We start from the raw sequence: 17,940 nt of genomic DNA on the forward strand, positions 1-17,940 counted from the left end.
TTTAAATAAATGCTTTTGTGGTACCTTAATAGGCCACACCTGAAATCCTATGCTAACTTACTTGTGAGTAATCCCACTAAACACAGTGGGACTTATTTCCAAGTAAACTTGCTTAGCATTGCACCAACATATGGGTAGTTCTCTGGAATTTGTCACTAGTGGTATTCAGCTGGTAAAATACCATGAAAAGGCAGATCACTGTATTACATAACTTATATAAAACTTCCTATACACTTTTACACTTAACTGAATTTTGACATCATTTGAAATATAATTCTTTCCTGACATATTTAAGGCGGAGTCAAGGGAAAAATGAAAAAATGTATTAACTTATAGGTTAAACCTCTCAGAACAAGTTGCTTTAGGAAAGTGTTTTTTGTTGTTTAGTCGTTTCTGACTCTTCGTGACTTCATGGACCAGCCCACACCAGAGCTTTGTCGGCCGTTGCCACCGCTAGCTCCAAGGTCAAGTCACCTTCAGAATACCATCCATCCATCTTGCCCTTGGTCTGCCCCTCTTCCTTTTGCCTTCCACTTTCCCTAGCATCAGCCTCTTCTCCAGGGTATCCTGTCTTCTCATGTGGCCAAAGTACTTCAGTTTTGCCTTTAATACCATTCCCTCAAGTGAGCAGTCCGGCTTTATTTCCTGGAGTGTGGACTGGTTTGATCTTCTTGCAGTCCAAAGCACTCTCAGAATTTTCCAACACCACAGTTCAAAAGCATCTATCTTCCTTCACTCAGCTTTCCTTATGGTCCAGCTCTCGCAGTCATAGGTTACTACGGGGAATACCATTGCTTTAACTATGCGGACCTTTGTTGTCAGTGTGGTGTCTCTGCTCTTAACTATTTTATCAAGATTTGTCATTGCTCTTCTCCCAAGAAGTAAACATCTTCTGATTTCCTGTCTGCAGTAATTTTTGCGCCCAGAAATAGTCTGTCACTGCCTCCACGTTTTCTCCCTCTCTTTGCCAGTTACCAATCAAGCTGGTTGCCATAATCTTGGTTTTTTTTAGGTTTAACTGCAACCCAGCTTTTGCACTTTCCTCATTGTTCAAGCTTTCTTTGGTGGTGGTGGGGGGGGGACACTCCCAAACATGAGTTACTTTATGACTGTCAGGTTTACTCCTATCCAAACAGCTGCTTAACAGGCAGAATTTTAACAGGTGCCATTTTAATTGCAGAGAAGAGGAAAGCTTCACCAGTTGAATTCCTGTTCAGCTGTTAAAAGCACATGAGCTTGGATAGTGTGGTGACAGAATGTACTTTGGTCTGTGATACATTTTCAAGTCAACCAAGAAACTATAAAAAAGATAAAGGGAAATACTAAAGGTCTTATTCAGAAGAGTGATCAACGCCTAACTTAAAAACAAACCAAAACCCACCTCTTATCACTCATCCCACTCTCAACACCAAGATCTCGAACCAATTCTTACACAGAATACATGCAAATCAAGCAATACTTTCCCAGTCACTTTGGAGTATAGATGAATGCCTGAAGAAGGAAAGTAGAATTTGGGTGTTTTTATTCCTGTGGCCCAGTATGAAAGTACTGCTTAAAGTTGCCAACAAAACAAAACAAAAACATTGTACAGGTTTACCCTGAAATTTGTGGATCTTTTAGGAACAGCTAAAAAAATGACCTATATTTTCAAGACTTTATTACTACCACTAAAAGGCACTAGTTCAGAAGTTAGTTTTGTGAAGGTTTCCTGCGTAAAGACAATATGCTATTCAAGAATTCACTATTATAAAGTGTGTCTAAATATCCAAACTGTTGCTAGTCCTTAAATGCAGTGATGCTACATTCTAGGGATGGTAATATGCAGTGTTTCTGTAGAAATTTCTCCATATCACTGAGTTCTACATTAAATCTCAGCTTAAGCAATTTACCTTGGTTTATACAATCTTCATGGCTTCTATCAAAATTTTCTGTCTTTGGAAAAGGGATCCTGCCTTTAACTTTACATTCACGTTTTGGACACGCACTGAACATTTTAAAAGTTAAACTGCTGTCTCACCAAAGTTCAATATCACTCTTGGATAAAGTCACTCTACCTATTTAAAGCCAAGAATGAAAACAATATCCATAAAGCCTTCCTCAACCTGGTGCCTTCCATAGATTTGGGATTACAACTCCCATATCACCTCTGACTGGGCAGCCTGTGAAGTTTGGGCTATAATTCAAGCCATTTCTCCTGTCTCAGAAATTAATTTTGTGTAGAGGGACTTAAAAATCATAAAACTAAAGGTAGACGGTTCAAGAACTCTAGCAATGCTTTAATGCCTATACCTTGGAAAGTCCGTAAGATGTTCCACTATCTATCTCAGACCCACCAAAACACAAACACTGTCAGGCTCAAATATATTTTTATTTGTTCATTTCTTGCACTTGAAGTACTCTTCGATGACATCTTTGGCCTGAGATTCTTTGCCATAGTCCTACAATAAACAATATATTAGTATCACAGTAAATTGTGAAGAGATTTAGATTATTTTACCTATCTCTGAGGCATCCAAGCACTAGACATGTTACTAATTTAGCAGCCCGAAATCATGGGTAACTTCTGTTTAAATACCCTAGTGTCTTATGACACCATAACACATTTTTTATGGCATAACAAATTTGTCAAGTCTTTTAGGGAGTCACAAGATTTTCAATGGGGAGCGGTATATAAATATTGCAAATAAATAAATAAGATTTGTGATTTTTGCTGCAACGGAATAATGTGAGTATCCCTCTAGAAATTTCAATTTAGATTAAGAATAGTTTTAAGAATACGATTTCTCACTACAGATTTCCTGCTTCTACATGGGGGGGGGGGCGCTAAAAGGAGGGCATTTTATTTAAAATAAAACCAAGAACATCAATGTAGCCGTTTATGGGACCTCAATGACTACCAAGTCTTCAAGGCTCGTACCCTGGCTTTATTATTGCCAGCATTTTTTTTCCATTTCTGCAGAACACTTACAAGTTAAGCAGATTTTATTGTACTGGCAGTTGTTTATTACACAAGGCATTATACCAACTGTTTATTTGATTCCTTTTATAGAACAGTTATTTTAACATTTCTAGTAATCAGAAATGCGCATCAATTTACATTTTGGAAGAATTTAGAAAATTACAAGAACATAAGAGTCATGCTGGATCAGACCAAGGATCCATCTAGGCCAGCCCTCTGTTCACACAGGGGCAACCAGCCCTCAACCAGGGACCAACAAAGCAGGGCATGGTGTATGATATATATATTTTTAAAAAAATTCTTTCAACACTTCACACATGCAGAAATAGTCCCCTTTTCATCCCATTTCCCATTCATTGCCGAATCTGCACACACAAAGATTATAGTACCCAATAATCTCATTCTGCTGATGGAAGCATTTCCATCAGTGGAACCAGGAAGGGGCAATACCCCTCCAACCTCTGCTCTGGGGGGCTGGGAAACCCCAAGGAGTTGATTTATGAACAGGAGAGAAGCCTGCATGGGGGAAGAGAGAAATTCCTATTGGGCTAGGGGATGGTCCACCAGCACTACAATGGATTAAACCCATATTTGTAAACCCAAATACTTTCCTCATCCCTCCTTAAACTTGGTAGCACAACAGCATGTGTTGAAATTCCTGGGTGATAATAGTTCAGACATTCAAATCAGTTTAAACAAGATCAAGGGCTGAGACAGATCAAAATGGACACAATGTCTTGTAAATCTATTGTATGCCACCGCTGCATGCTCATTACCAATTTTAAAACACAAGAAAATTTTACATCTTACCTTAACAACCACGCAACTGCAGCCAACAACTTTGCGGGGTTTTCCTTCTCTGTCGATCTTGCAGAGACCTACCCACTCACCCAACTTCTTGTTGTCATCAACCTGCCAAAGACATTTGCATTCTATTAAAAGCGCACTTAATACAAGAAAGAAAGAAGAGTATCAAAGCAAGCTGTACACTCAGACATTCAGGGTAACGTTTATGGTTGTTCTCCTCATAAGTCTCAGTAGAGGGAGCCAAGTTATCATCACTGTACAGCATGCAGTACCAACAAAAGGCACTCACTATCTTCAGCCTTTGTGTTACACACAGCTGGAAGCATTTGACCAAACAATTGTTTTTGCCTTGATCCTAAAGTAGTACATAATCATTACCTTTATCAGGTTGATCTGATGTTCAGCACAAAGTGCTTCAACCAGCTTGACATACATGGGCTCATCACAATTGGATGCGAGTACACAAAGGTGGGCTTGGCGTCTAAAATAATGTAGTAGTCAAAGAAGATTGTATCAGTTACACAAAGGACCACAGCAAATCAGCAATGATATCTAAATACAGTGGCTTGGATCCCAAATTACTCTTCCATTCACAGAAGTGCCATCAACATCTGCAGTCCCAGGATTATATCCCAAAGGTCCCCTAACCCACACAAGCAGATTTGGAGGGGAGCAAGGGGATGCAGAGGGAAGGGGAAATGTGAATACCCTATTCCATGAACAGAACTCTGTTCCATTCATGGAAGAGACATTAGGAACCATGCAATTGTGTATAAACACTGATCTGCTTTGCAAAATTAAACAACCATGGGTTGTTTTGGAGAACATGGGAGTGAGTGAGAGTGCAGGCCCCCAACTGTTTGCCTGCTTAACTAAAAAGCCCAGGGAAGGCCCCATTCCTGGATAGTTCTTTGAAATGTCTGAACCTGGAACTCAGGGTTGTTAAGGGAGAAACAATCCCAAGTTTTAACCCATGGTTATTTATTAAGCAATGCTGAAAGTAAAAACCACCATATAAATTTGAAGTTATAACCAAACACATCACCCTTGTTGCACTACTGAATTGTATATCATTGCCACAATTTTAAGGAAGCTTAAGGACAAATAAAATGAAGTACTTCTTCACACAGCGCAGAGTTAAATTTTGGAATTCACTACAAAATGTAGCAATGCCACCAATTTGGATGGCTTTAAAAGGGGGTTGGATAAATTACTGGAGAAAAAGGCTATCAATGGCTACTAGCCCTGATGGTTATATGCTATCTCCAGTTTCTGAGGCAGTAAGCCTGTACAAGTTGCTGGGGAACATGGGTGAGAGGGTGTTGCTGCACCATGTCCTGCTTTGTTGGTCCCTGGTCAACAGCTAGTTGGCCACTGTGTGAACACAATGCTGGGTTAGACGGACCCTCGGTTTGATCCAGCATCAGGGCTCTTCTTATGCTCTTACTAGATCTCCAGTCAATAACAATCATTTTGGGCAGTTTTTTAAACATGGTATTTACCACTCTGAATGGTTCAATTTAGCACAACAGTTTACAATTCTTCAAATGATACAATTGGTTGATTTACCATACTGTTTCTGGCTCCTCCGCTCTTACCAAGAATTTAATCTACAGGTTTGTCAGACTATTATTTTCACTCATAAAAAGAGTGAAGGGGTATCCGACATGTTTTGATATAGTCATCACTCAAACTCTGTAGTTCTCATCTCAATCTCATTGACCACTTGACTGCTCATTTTTCCAAACTGTTAATCATTTTGTAGTCCCTTAGTATGCTTGGGATTTCACCACCATAAATAACTTGCCGGTATCTGTAACATATTACCTCACTATTCACATTATTCCAGATTGTATATGGGTTGGATCCCGATCTGACCTTCCATTTTGCAGAGAAAAGTGGGATACAAAGACTTCAAAGGGTGCAGACAGCGATTTCCCCTTCCCCCAGGGGCCTTAGGGGCTTAAGGAGAATCAGAGAAAGTCACTCATCCTCCAATTGCCAGCAGAACTCCACTGGGGCATATCTGGATCCAACTCATAATGCATAAATTAAATACACCAGTAAATACATGGAATTACTCTAAGACAATATTCTAGCAAGAGCTTACAGTGGAGGGAAACTAACCTGATCAGATACATTTATTTTACAAGTGTTTGACAATTACTCCGCAAATCAAAGAACACCAAGAACAGCAAGCCATGGTCAATATTTCTACCCACAACCTCTAAACATGTTAAGATACAAATAGGTCTTGACTTGTACAAATCCGTCCCCCCTCATCAAATGTTATCCTAATTGGATTATTATTGCCTATATTAATCACTCACTTTAAATACTTGCATGTTATGGGGAGAAAATGCACAAGCCAAGTCCTACTCCATTTTTACTCACATATGGAAAAGGAGAAGACAACAATTGTTCTGGAAATTACAGGGGCTTGTTAAGACCATCAACCTGCCTACTCAATTGCAGATATAAAACAGCAACAACCTTATAAGGGAATTAAAACAGGCTACACAGGCCAGCTTTGATTTGGAGGCACTCATGCCAGCAACACCCAGCACTTACTTGTCTAAGGCTTTGGCAGCTTCACGAATTCCACGGGCTAAGCCATCATGGATAAGTGCGGTCTTCAGCACTTCTTGAAGGGCGGTGTTGACATCCATTACACCTCCAGCAGCAATGCTAAATAATAACAGCAAAAAGTAATTAACTCAGCATTTTGTTTTTAAAATGGCAGCCAGATACCTCTAAACACCTCACCTAGTAAAGAAACTAGTAGCAGAGCATTTGTTGTCGAATGTATATTGCACCAAAACATGCAGCTGTTATGACTGTCAACAGGCCTTTCTTCCATGAAGCTTCACAAACTTGCAACAGTGAATTCCATAAACTACCTTTGCATTGTGTGAAGTAGCTACTACTGCCTACCCTAAACCATTCATTTGATGACTCCTATGAAAAGGAGGAAAATGTCTCTGCAGTGTGTTTATGTTTTTAAAATATTCAGAATTTTGTGGACCTATCTTGCATTTTCTCACTTAGTCATCCTTTTCCAAAAAAAGGTGACAAATACTTTAACCTTTCCTCAAAGTGAGGGTGTACAATGTTGTCTGTAAACCTTGCTTCCTTACTGTTCGCTTTACTCCAAATTATACAATGAAGCTATATAGCACTAATACCAATATGTTGTGAATATTCTGTTTACTCTTCTGAATTGCAAAACAATCTACTCTTAATACTCAATTCCTTTTTCACCAGTTACTGATCTGTAGACAAAAACTGTACAGGCACCTACAGTGAGAGCAGCTGAGTGAAGAGGTACCTATTTAATCAGTTCCTATTTAGCTTTGTGGTTTAAGAGTCACAATGCTGATCTTAGGGACATGAAAGAAAAGAATTAACCAACTATGAATCAAGGGGATAAATGAAAAACAACTCATGCATGCTGTGTTATAACTCTTCCCCCATCCCACATGTTGCAACTTATGAAGCCAAGGACAATAGCTATGAAAGAATCCTGAAGATCCTAAGAAGTTATAAACTTGGGAGAAAAGATGAAAGGCCATATAGTGGGGACACTAGCGATTTGGGCAAGTGTATGAACTGCAAGAACACCTTAAAACATCTAACAAAGAATCTTGTAACTAGGGGTGTGATCCGCTTCGCTTAGGATCGGAGAAGCAACAGCAAATTGGGGTGATCCTCCTCCGCCTGAGGCGGAGGAGAAGCAAATCAGGGGGCTGGAGAAGCATGGCGAAGAGAGGCGACCATAAGCGGAGCCTTCCTCTTTTCGCGGAGCGATCCTCCTGCCATTTTGGATTTTTTCGCCCATAGGATTGTATTGTGGAAAAGATTAGTGGATAACTTTTTTGTTTTTAAAGCTATCTATTTGAAACTTGGTGTGCTTAGAGTCGTGGGTGGGGGTAATTTTGAGCCTATTTTCAGCACTCTGTGTGGTGCGGTTTGCTTGCTATATTTTAAAAAATAGGGTAAAAAAAGTGGGAGAGGTACCTTTTTGAAGTGCTGAGAGGCAGATTCAACTCCCAGTCATGATCACCTGATGAAGCATCCTCCAATCCCAAAGTTGGAGAGGGGAATAGGCAAAACAGGATACTTAGTAACTTGTGATACTGGGAAACTTTTCTTTGTTAGTCTCTGAACGGACTTTTCCCAGTGTTTTTTTAAAACAGTAGCCCCACCAAACACAAAAACACAACCTGAAATCATATACTAAGATAGGAAGCACAGCACTGCTTCCCACCCTAACCTTGGTGAACAACTGAATAGATGTGGTGCAAGGGGATGAGGTCCCCTAGGGCATGTGGGCGTGCCCAGTACACACACACTGTCCTGTCCTTGGAAGGTCATCAGAGCCCTCCAAAGAGTAACCAGTGGAGACTGGAGAAGCTAATGCCTGTCATGAGTTGAAGTGACAGGTAGCTTCTTAAAGACTGGTACTTACTTAGAGCCAATCAAATTGGCATATCCCCCTCCCCCTGGGCACGTCCACTTTCCTCTTACTGGTAAAAGACAGACATAATCTTTTTTAATAAATTCTTCTTGTTGTTTATTCAGCAACACTGCTGCTTTTAATTCCACTCCTCCTTTGTTTATTTATTTATTTATTTATTTATTTAATTTTTTATTTATACACCCCATAGCCCAAGCTCTCCTGGCTTTTCCTCTTCAGTGAAGTCAGGCAGGCTTTCATTGTGGTTCAACTCCTTATTGTTGTTACTATTATTGCTATTAATATTAATTAGTACTGCTATTATTAACGTTACTATTGTTGTTGTTTAATAATGGCTGTGATCACAGTGCAGTCAATCAACTCTGAAACAAGGATCACAAAGCTTTACTCTTATCCTCCTAGTTATGGGATGCAAAAGAAAAGGCATCTCTCTGTGCTGCTCCCGCCTCACAGGGATGGTTTGCATTACTGGCTTTGAAACAATCCTTGGCTCACTTCCTTGTGCCCCCAGAAATGTCTGCTGCCTGCCTTCCCCCCGGGGTGCTGTTGTGGTGGGGCATCTGCCGGGACTGACTCCCCCATAGATCTATGGCATATCTCTGCCTGCCTGGTGCCTGGGAGCTGCACTACATGATGGGCTTTGTGGTTCAACCCCACAAGCCTCCGGCATGCTTGCTCCCAAGTCCTCCTCCTCTGTGCCCGCCTCGCAGGGATGGTTTGTGTGTGTCTTGCTTTGACTCAGGGGATAAGTCATTCCTGTGCTCACTTAGACTTTTTGAAGTTCCAAATAAATTTTTCAAGTGTGGAAGAAGATTCATATTTAGGGTTATCTACTCCCCAATTCAAGGCATGTTGGGATTTCCTTTGAAATGGCCCCATTGAGCTGTCTGCAGCTTTAAATCCCTGAGATACTGGGGTGTCCGATTTTCAAAAATTCCCAAAAAATCAGGGGAGGCTTGGATTTGCTTGAGGCTTGGTATGCATGTGTATACATGCATCAGGTGTCATGGTGCCTAATTTGACATTTCTAATGTGAAAACTGACGGAGTGCTAGCATGGAACTTGATTTGGGGTGAGTTAAAAGGTTAAAGCCCCGCCAAAAATCAGGGGATGATGGGATTTGCTTGAAACTTGCCATGAATGTGGATCTAGATGGCATCTGTGAGGGTGCCCGCTTCAAAGTTTTTTATCTGTCAAAATGTCGGAGAAAATCCCATGTCTGAAAATGGGGTGTCCAATTTTCAAAAATTCCCAAAAAATTGAGAGGCTTGGATTTGCTTGAGGCTTGGCATGCATGTGTATACATGGATAAGCTATCATGGTGCTGAGTTTGAGGTTTCTAACGTTAACAGAAAAAAAGTTGTAGGCTTTTTTGGATTTCAATGCAAGTCTATGGGGGGGAAAACAGAGCTCCGATCCGGATCTTCACAGTGAACTGGACTATAGGCGGATCGGAGCAGACCCGATCCGGAAGTTGTGAATCTGGAAGAGAAGTGGATCGGGGGTCCGTGCACACCACTACTTGTAACACCTGGAAGGCCAAGATGGATTATGGCATCAGCTTTTGTGGCCTATTTTAACAGAGGCATGAGTTGGTATCCTCAATCAGCATATATTTGTACAGAGAAAATAATGTAAAATGTGGCCCAAAGGCCATGAAGCACCAAGTGTAACAGCAGTTTAGTGATGTTTCTATGTGGAACAGTGTCACGTTCACAACAGCAGGTCTTGCTATAGTAACTTTCTAGTAGTACTCAGTTCTTAGTTTACATATATATGGGCTCTACATATAAGTATCGCAGACCTATAGTTACCCCCCCTTTACATCAGAGTCTTCTAGCCCCACTGTTAACACGTATTTTGTATGTAGACCAGCTAAAAGTTGGTATCTGACGAACTGGGCACTAATCCACAAAGTAAATGCCCAAACAAATACATTCTCTGCAGCAGCCAGGCACCTCTCCACCGTGCCTGGGTCCAGCTCCAGCTGAGAGCCCCCTCCCTCCTGCTACCAACTGTCTCTGCAGAGGCCACCAGTGAGGGAGGAAGCAGCAGCCAGGCACCTCTCCACCGTGCCTGGGTCCAGCTCCAGCTCAGAGCCCCCTCCCTCTTGCTGTCAACTGTAACTGCTGAACTTTGCAACTAAGATTGTAGTGCCTGAATTTGCTTTCCTTTCCCCCCTCCCCCTCCTCCCTCCCAATCCCCTTTCCTTTTGTGTCATGTCTTTTAGATTGTAAGCCTGTGGGCAGGGACTGTCAAGAAATACTTTTGTAAGCCACCGTGAGAGCCTTTTTTGGCTGAATGGCGGCATAAAAATCCTTAAATAAATAAATAAAATTAAGTCTATAATGTGCGTAGGATTCTCTGTTGTTCCAAGTGCAACAAGCTAAGTGCCCCTCTGGAACTTGTCAAAGTAAGCAGGTAGAGTACTTAAGTCCTTGGACATCAAGGTAAACTAATAGAAGCTATGTTTCCTCCCCACACCATACCTAATCGTTTAGAAGAGCCCTGTGACCCTACAGAGAGGCTTTCCAAAGGGTGCAAATATCTTTTAAGGTGGGGGTCAGGAAACATCCCTTCCATGAACTTCCTTAACTTAGCTGAGGTTGCAAGCCCTTAAGGTTAGGATCCCATGGAGATAATCTATTATTCAAACTGTAGAGGGGGAAGTTTAAGGATGCACGCTTAAGTCCTGCCTCTAGATGCGCAATCCTAGCCAATATAACAAAAGTTCTACAACTCCCAACATACCCAAGCCGGCAGAGAATTGTAGGACTTTTTTCTGTCCGAATTTTAACAGAGCACCCGTGGCCCCACACACACACACACAAACCCTAAAGGGGTAAAGTTTCACGGGCCGTGCCTGCTAACATATGAACACTGGTCGGCAAGGCACTAGCAGGCCCGGCCACGTGGAGGAAGCCTGAGGCAGAGTGCGCGCGCCGTCGCTCCTCGCGCAGAGACGCCGAGAGAGAGAGAGGGGGGAAGGCGGAACCGGGTCTCCCCAAGAGGCCTCGCGCCCCTGGGAGAGCCACCCCGCTCCACCCACCCGACGCCCCATAGCAACCGCCACCCGCACACTTACCCTTCCTCGGCCATGGTCGGTGGTGACGCTCCCGCCCGGGGTTGCTAAAACGAGACAAAAAAGCGTTAACGGAAGACGGCGGGGGAAAAAAAAGTTAATAAAGCCACAAATTACCGTTCCCTCTAACCGCCCTCCCCCACCCCCGTGCGCGCACGCGGAAGAGAAACGCAAGAAGAAATTAACGTTCCACCAGGCCCAAGAAGCCTCACCTCACAGCCTCCACGAGCAGATGGTGAAAGGGAAGAGGCGGGGCGTCCGGTCCGCTTATTTAGTGCTGCAAGGACCCCTCCCCTCACGCGCACCTCTGGATAGGCGTCTAACCGAGTCGCCTGACGGATTTTCTTTTCTTTCTTTTTCGCCAGCCACTATTCAGTGGGGTCCTAAGGGGATTTGACGGCACTGAAGCGCGAAACTCATCATTGCCCACCCCCGATCAAAGAGGCCGCGAGGTCTCCGTTTATAAGTGGCATACGGCATGCTGGCGATAGGTGTCTAGGATCCTGCCGGACGGACTTCACACAGCCCCGCCCGAGACCTAGCCGGGAGTCCTGGAGACCGCCGGTTCAGCGTAGAGTTTGGTTTGTGGAAGCGGAGATAGGCACGTGGGTTATTTTACGCTTGCGTCCGTTCCAACGGGTTCTCTTTATTATTATTTTATTATTGCATTTATATCCCGCCTTTTTTCCTCCAAGGAACCCAAGGCGGCGTACATAATCCTCCTCCTCCTCCTCCTCTCCATTTTATCCTCACAACAACAACCCTGCGAGGTAGGTCGGGCTGAGAGTCTGTGACTGGCCCAAAGTCACCCAGTGAGTTTCCATGGCCAAGTGGGGACTAGAACTCGCATCTCCAACACTTTAGCCACTACACCACACTGGCTCTCTTTATGATAAATCCTCCGTGATAAATCGTAGACTTTACATTTTTATATATCATTATGACCTGACTTTGGAAAGATATTTTTTGAAGGATAGGCTAAGGGGTGATGAGTTTGGCACTGTCCAACAGGTACTTGTGACATTTATGCAACCACATTCCATACAGAATGCGGGAAAGGATTACATTTTCCAAGTAGCAAAATAAAAAAGTTCTGCAGAAATGGCAGAATCCCTTGAAATATGTGAGTTGCAACGGGTGCATTTATTGTGCTATATCCTGATTGTTTGGAAAGGTTCTAAAAACTTTAGGAAACTGCACATGACCAAATAGGAAAACACTCAGAATTTATTTATTTATTAAAATCCAAATATGTTTTATATCTGTCTTCATAAAATTTTCAAGGCTTCTTACAATAAAAACAAAAACAGCACAAGCAGTATAAAAATGAATAAAAATACAAAAAGTTATCAAAACATTTCTATAGTACTTTACATTTCAAAGCAAGAAACATCACTTATTGTATGTGGTGTACATGTGGCTGGGCTGTTTATTCTAATACATAACATATTTCAAAATCAAAACAAGCAAATTATTAAACTGCCTCAAGATTAAAATATAAAATGAAATGAAAACGTACAGATTTTCACAGAATCCAATCCATACAATATATTAATGGACAACTAATCTGTATTGTCATCTTGAGTACATGGCCAAAATGACAAGAAGAGACATATTTTTTTCCACAGTCACTGTGAATATAAAAGGTTATTTAAGTGGTATTAAATTTCATGTATTAAGAATGAAATCTCATTCAACTCAGTGGATCTTAGTTCTGAGGAAGCAGGTTTAGGATTAGACTCAATATAAATGTGTTGGAAAGATAAAAGCGCTTGAATATTATTTGGTTTGCAGCTTCAGGAAACACAATTACTAATCCGAATGAAAAGATGGGTGTGCAACCACCTTGGTGGTTCTACATCTCTCAGCAGCACTTAATATAAGTCATGGTTTTCTTTTGACCAAAGTGTTCAGCTGAGCTTATAAAGCACAGCATTGTAAAGGTTCTAGTTCTTGTTTGATAGTCAGTACTCAAATTTAGCACTGGATGATTTTTCTTCTGGACTCCATAGCCTGGGAGATGCCACAGGGCTTGATTTTATTTACCATGCTCTTTAACATGAAGCTACTGAGAGAAGCCATCTGGAGGTTTGGACTTTAGCATCACCGGTATGCAGATGACTAGCAGCTCTATTCTCCCCATAAATGTCCAGGTGCCCAGCCTGATGAGCCACAGGTAGCAGCTGTGGCCAGGAAGGCTTTTTACAATCTTTGGCTTGTACACCAGCTGCAACCCTACCTGGAATGGCTAATGCTCCTTATCCATGCACTAGTTACCTCCAAGTCACTAAGTTTTGGAGCTCCATTCAAAAAGCTGGTCTTAACCTTTTAAACCCTAAATAGCTTGGGACTATGCTATCTGAAGGGCTGTCATCACTCATATAATGATAAATCCTGCCTGTTATGTTAAGATCTGCCTCAAGGGTTCTTCTCCAGTGCCTGCTGTTAAGTTTAGTTAGATTGACATGCATAAGAGATAGGGGCCTTCTTGGTGGTGCCCCCAAAATTATGGACCTGGTTTCCCTCTTCTATACAGCCGTTGTTCAAGTAGCCTTGGTTTCCCATGCTCTTCAATGCTGCCTTCAACTGAGATTGTAATTAGCTCATGTGTTTCAGAGCAGCTTGTCAAGGAATTATGAATGCTTGCTAATGCGGCTATTATAAGCGTATCTTGCTTTTGCTCATGCTTGTATGTCACTTTGTGATGGTATAGCCCTAAAAAGTGACATAATATTTATTAACTAATTGTTAAAACCCTGCTGTAAATGTTTTAAACTACAGGGAGGCAGATTGTTCATACTTTAGAAGGAACATCATAATTAGTAGATGAGCACTGGGATAATGAAAAGCCAAAGAGCAATAGACAAGGTTAATATTATGGAATTCCATCCTTAGAAGTTTCTTCAGAGTTTGCTGGAGATGCATTAGGTATAGGAATTTTCAGCCTTAGAACAGGAACCTTAAACTAGAACATAGTCCTTTTCATTTTAAACTTTATGATTCCATGTAAGAATTTATGGCCATTACCTTCATGCCAGACTACTAACTTTTCCTACCTGGGGACATACTAAAAACAAAGAACAGAGAATGCCCATCCTTCTGTGTAGCCATAGACTTACACTGAATTTCAGAATGGCTACTGGGTAAATGCATTACAGGTAAAGCCAGTCCACAGTGGATTTTAACCACCTGGATCCAGGCTGGTGCTATTGCAAATAGAATACTGGACTAGTTAAAGCTTTGACTTGATGATCCAGCATAGGGTGAACATACAGAAAGGAGGAGAGGGCTCCTGTATACAGTTGTATAGAAAAGGGAATTTCAGTAGGTGTCATTTGTATCTCGAATGACCAGATACAAAAGAGGGCAAGGTTCCTGCAGCTTTAACTATTGTGATGAAGAAGGAATTTCACCAGGTGCTGCATGCATACAGATGACACGTACAGCACCATGTACACTGATGGTGCTATATAAATAAATAATAATAATACGTGCTGAAATTCCCTGGATAACTGTCCAGGAATATATGGGATTTATAAACAACTGCAATTTCTAGCTAAGCTTCAAAAAATATTAAATCATCGCATAAAGTATAGTAAGACGTCACTTTGGGCTTAAGATAAATTGAACAAAGGGGGCTTGAGGTACACCCTCATAATAATGAAAGCGGATTTGTAATCTACCCTGAATCCTGCAATTTATTTTATATGTAGAAATAACTAGATCTGTCAGCCCCTGTTGCAATAGGCAACTGGTTAGTGCAGAGGAATAGTGATTTGCACATCCTTGGGCTCTTCTTTTGGAATAGCTTGAGGAGGGGACTCTCTGAGACGGGCAAACCCCGTAGGGAAATATATGGAACAATATTGGAATGTGTAAGTACTCAGGGCATAGTAGTGGGGGGAGGGTTCAGGCATGCAAGAAGACAAGAGAAGACATTTTGTTATGGCAGATGGACATAGAACTAGAAAGATATGGTATTTTTCTTATTAGCTTTAATTTTTTTCTAAATGACGGCTCTTCAGTTAAAAGTTACTTTAAATATAAAAGGGGCAGGGAGCCCCATTAAGAGAGCCAGACTCCAAAACTTAGTGAAGGAATTGGGATCATGTATTTTATTACTTCAAGAAACACATAAAATTACTGAAAGATGTCCTTATACCAGGCAGAGAATGGTCCCATTAGTATGTGGTCCCTGGATCTAATGAAGCAAGGGGGTAGCAATTGTGCTACATGATGAAGTAGATTTTGTTATACAAAAGATTTTGTAAGACCCACAAGGCCATTTTCTCTTTTTAGAGGGACTTTTCAACCAATCACAATTGTTAACTGTAGCTATTATATATGCCCAAAATGAGGGACAAATAGGATTCGTCTACAGAGATTTTAAAAAACTTAAAAAGTTTGGAACTAGCCCAGTAATCTTAGGCGGAGACTTTAATTGGAACCATCAGGGGGTGATCCCGGATGATCTTGAGGGAGCCACAGTCGAGACAGTGATAAGGCCTCTCTTAGAAAATATCAGCAGGCAAGCAAAATGTTTGAAGTCTTCAAAACCTACCAGCTATGGGATGCATGGGCGGAGTTATATCCTCGAGAGTTTAGTTTTTCATTCTATTCACACCCACATGGATCCTTCTCTACAATTGATGCAGTTCTATTGTCAGAGGAACTATTACAAGGGTTGCAGGGAGCAGACTTAGGAATTATAAAAGTTATAGACCATGTTGCCCTTCCATTGTATTTAACTCTCACCCCTAGGGGGAAAAGGTTCTCCAGTATGGAGATGCAATCCTTCATTGTTAACAGCCAATCAGAGTAAGCAAAAAATACAAGAAAGCTTAGAGTACTATTTCACAGAAAACTCCATGGACGCAATAAGCCCTACCCTGAGATGGGAAACTGTGAAGGCTGTCTGTATTAAAGAATTAAGTACAATGAAAAAACAAAATAGAGCAGAAAATTCACTATTAGAGGGGGAAATTAGATCTTTAACAGAGGACTATATGAGCACAGGATCAACTAGGGTTAGGTGACTATTAGACAAAAAATGAGCAGAACTACAGACCCTAGATATTAATAAAACTATGGTGAGGATGCTGTATACCAGACAGCGGTTCTATGAATTTGAGCGCAAAGGGTTACGATTATTAGCAAACAGATTGAAGCAGCATAGGGCAAAAAATAGAATTGTTGCAATTGAAGATAACCATGGGATCAAGCATTTGAATCCAGAAAAAAAAAGTTATTCTATTTGCTGAATATTATGAACAATAGATATTATAATAAAGATTGTCCAATGGATATAATGGCCTTCGAACAAAAGGATCTCTACAGATTGTAAGAATTTTACCTGAATGCTCAGCCTCTTCCCAGGGAGTTGTGGAGGACTCACTTGAAAGAAGCAGGAATAACATGATTAGCATGGTATCAAGTAGGTACGTATATTAGGAGAGAGGGTATTAAAAAACAGGCCCTGAGAAATTTAACATCATTTGAATCCATACTTAAACTTGTTGGCAAGGATGAGAAAGGCCTGGTGTCACATATTTATAGAATGCTAATTGATTTAGACATGGGTTCAACTAATAGTTTAAAATGGATATGGGAACTGGACTGGGAAATAGAAATAGAGGATGCATTATGGAACTCAATGCTGGAAAAAGTCACATTTAAATCAGTATCTATTAAAATAAGGGAACAAGCGTTGAAGGTTCTTCAAAAATAGTACATGACCCCTGTTCGTTTAGAACACATTCACCAGGAATTGACAAGATTGTGTTGGAGAGGATGTAAGGAACCAGGTACCACCCAGCATATGTGGTGGTCCTGTGTAAAAGTGGCAAAGTTTGGGACTGAAGTCTTTGGTGAAATTGATACGATACTTGGACAGCAGTTGGAGAGAACACCAGAGTTGGCACTTTTAGGACTATTTCTGGGAAACAATAAAAACTGCTCCTTTAAGCCATTGGCTGGATTTTTGTTGGCGGCAGCCAGACTGGTCATTGCTCAATTTTGGAAGGACCTAAGAGGAGTTTCATTGGATGCCTGGTGGACTCTGGTTTGGAAGATTGCCTTATCTGAAAAATTAACAAACAAGTTACAATTGGCAAAACGAAGTAGGGAACACAATACATTCACTTTGGCTTGGTATTAATTTACTATGTGTATTGGTAACACTCGATTCCTTAACACTTTCCCTGTAGCATATCGGTCTCTCTGGTTCATGTGAATAATGTGTTTTGTATTTTTTTGCATTGATTTATTATAATTACTGAATGCTTGGACTATCGCATGTAGGGGTGGTGAAGGAAATAGAGTATTAATTTTCTAAAAATTCAAAATAAAATTATTATTTTTAAAAAAAAAGCTGGGGAGAGGAGACTCCTGTCTGCTTCTCCATGTTTGCTGTGAGGACCAAGAAAGGAAAATGGGGTTAAAATATGGTGTAAAAATGTAGGGATTTTCTGTAGCGCACACACCACAAGGCCAAGTGGGCAGGACCAAAAATGTCAATGTGAAATGCTACACTCCAGCTATGATAATCATTCAAAATGTGGTAAATATAGGAGGACCAAGCTCCTGAACTAGTGATAGTTATGTATAAGAGGGAAT

At 41.1% G+C, this 17,940-nt stretch overlaps 1 protein-coding gene and 3 non-coding genes across 4 annotated transcripts; all 4 read right to left on the reverse strand.

The window, feature by feature from the left end:
• Positions 1-2,349: 2,349 nt before the first annotated feature.
• Positions 2,350-11,577, reverse strand: RPS12 (ribosomal protein S12). Its single transcript, XM_063124666.1, has 6 exons — positions 11,538-11,577; positions 11,329-11,372; positions 6,338-6,454; positions 4,145-4,247; positions 3,770-3,871; positions 2,350-2,438 (listed from the first exon to the last, which is right to left on the reverse strand). The coding sequence occupies exons 2-6, from the start codon at positions 11,340-11,342 to the stop codon at positions 2,376-2,378; spliced, it is 399 nt and encodes a 132-aa protein (XP_062980736.1). The 5' UTR covers positions 11,343-11,372; positions 11,538-11,577; the 3' UTR covers positions 2,350-2,375.
• On the reverse strand, positions 2,865-2,997 carry LOC134398571 (small nucleolar RNA SNORA33). Its single transcript, XR_010025439.1, has one exon. It is a non-coding gene; the product is annotated as a small nucleolar RNA SNORA33 (small nucleolar RNA).
• LOC134398572 (small nucleolar RNA SNORD100) lies at positions 3,941-4,029 on the reverse strand. The gene has a single exon (XR_010025440.1). It is a non-coding gene; the product is annotated as a small nucleolar RNA SNORD100 (small nucleolar RNA).
• On the reverse strand, positions 5,383-5,460 carry LOC134398557 (small nucleolar RNA SNORD101). The gene has a single exon (XR_010025426.1). It is a non-coding gene; the product is annotated as a small nucleolar RNA SNORD101 (small nucleolar RNA).
• Positions 11,578-17,940: the final 6,363 nt, after the last annotated feature.

The sequence above is a fragment of the Elgaria multicarinata genome, chromosome 4 (assembly GCF_023053635.1).
Source record: "Elgaria multicarinata webbii isolate HBS135686 ecotype San Diego chromosome 4, rElgMul1.1.pri, whole genome shotgun sequence".
Classification (NCBI taxonomy): Eukaryota; Metazoa; Chordata; class Lepidosauria; order Squamata; family Anguidae; genus Elgaria; species Elgaria multicarinata.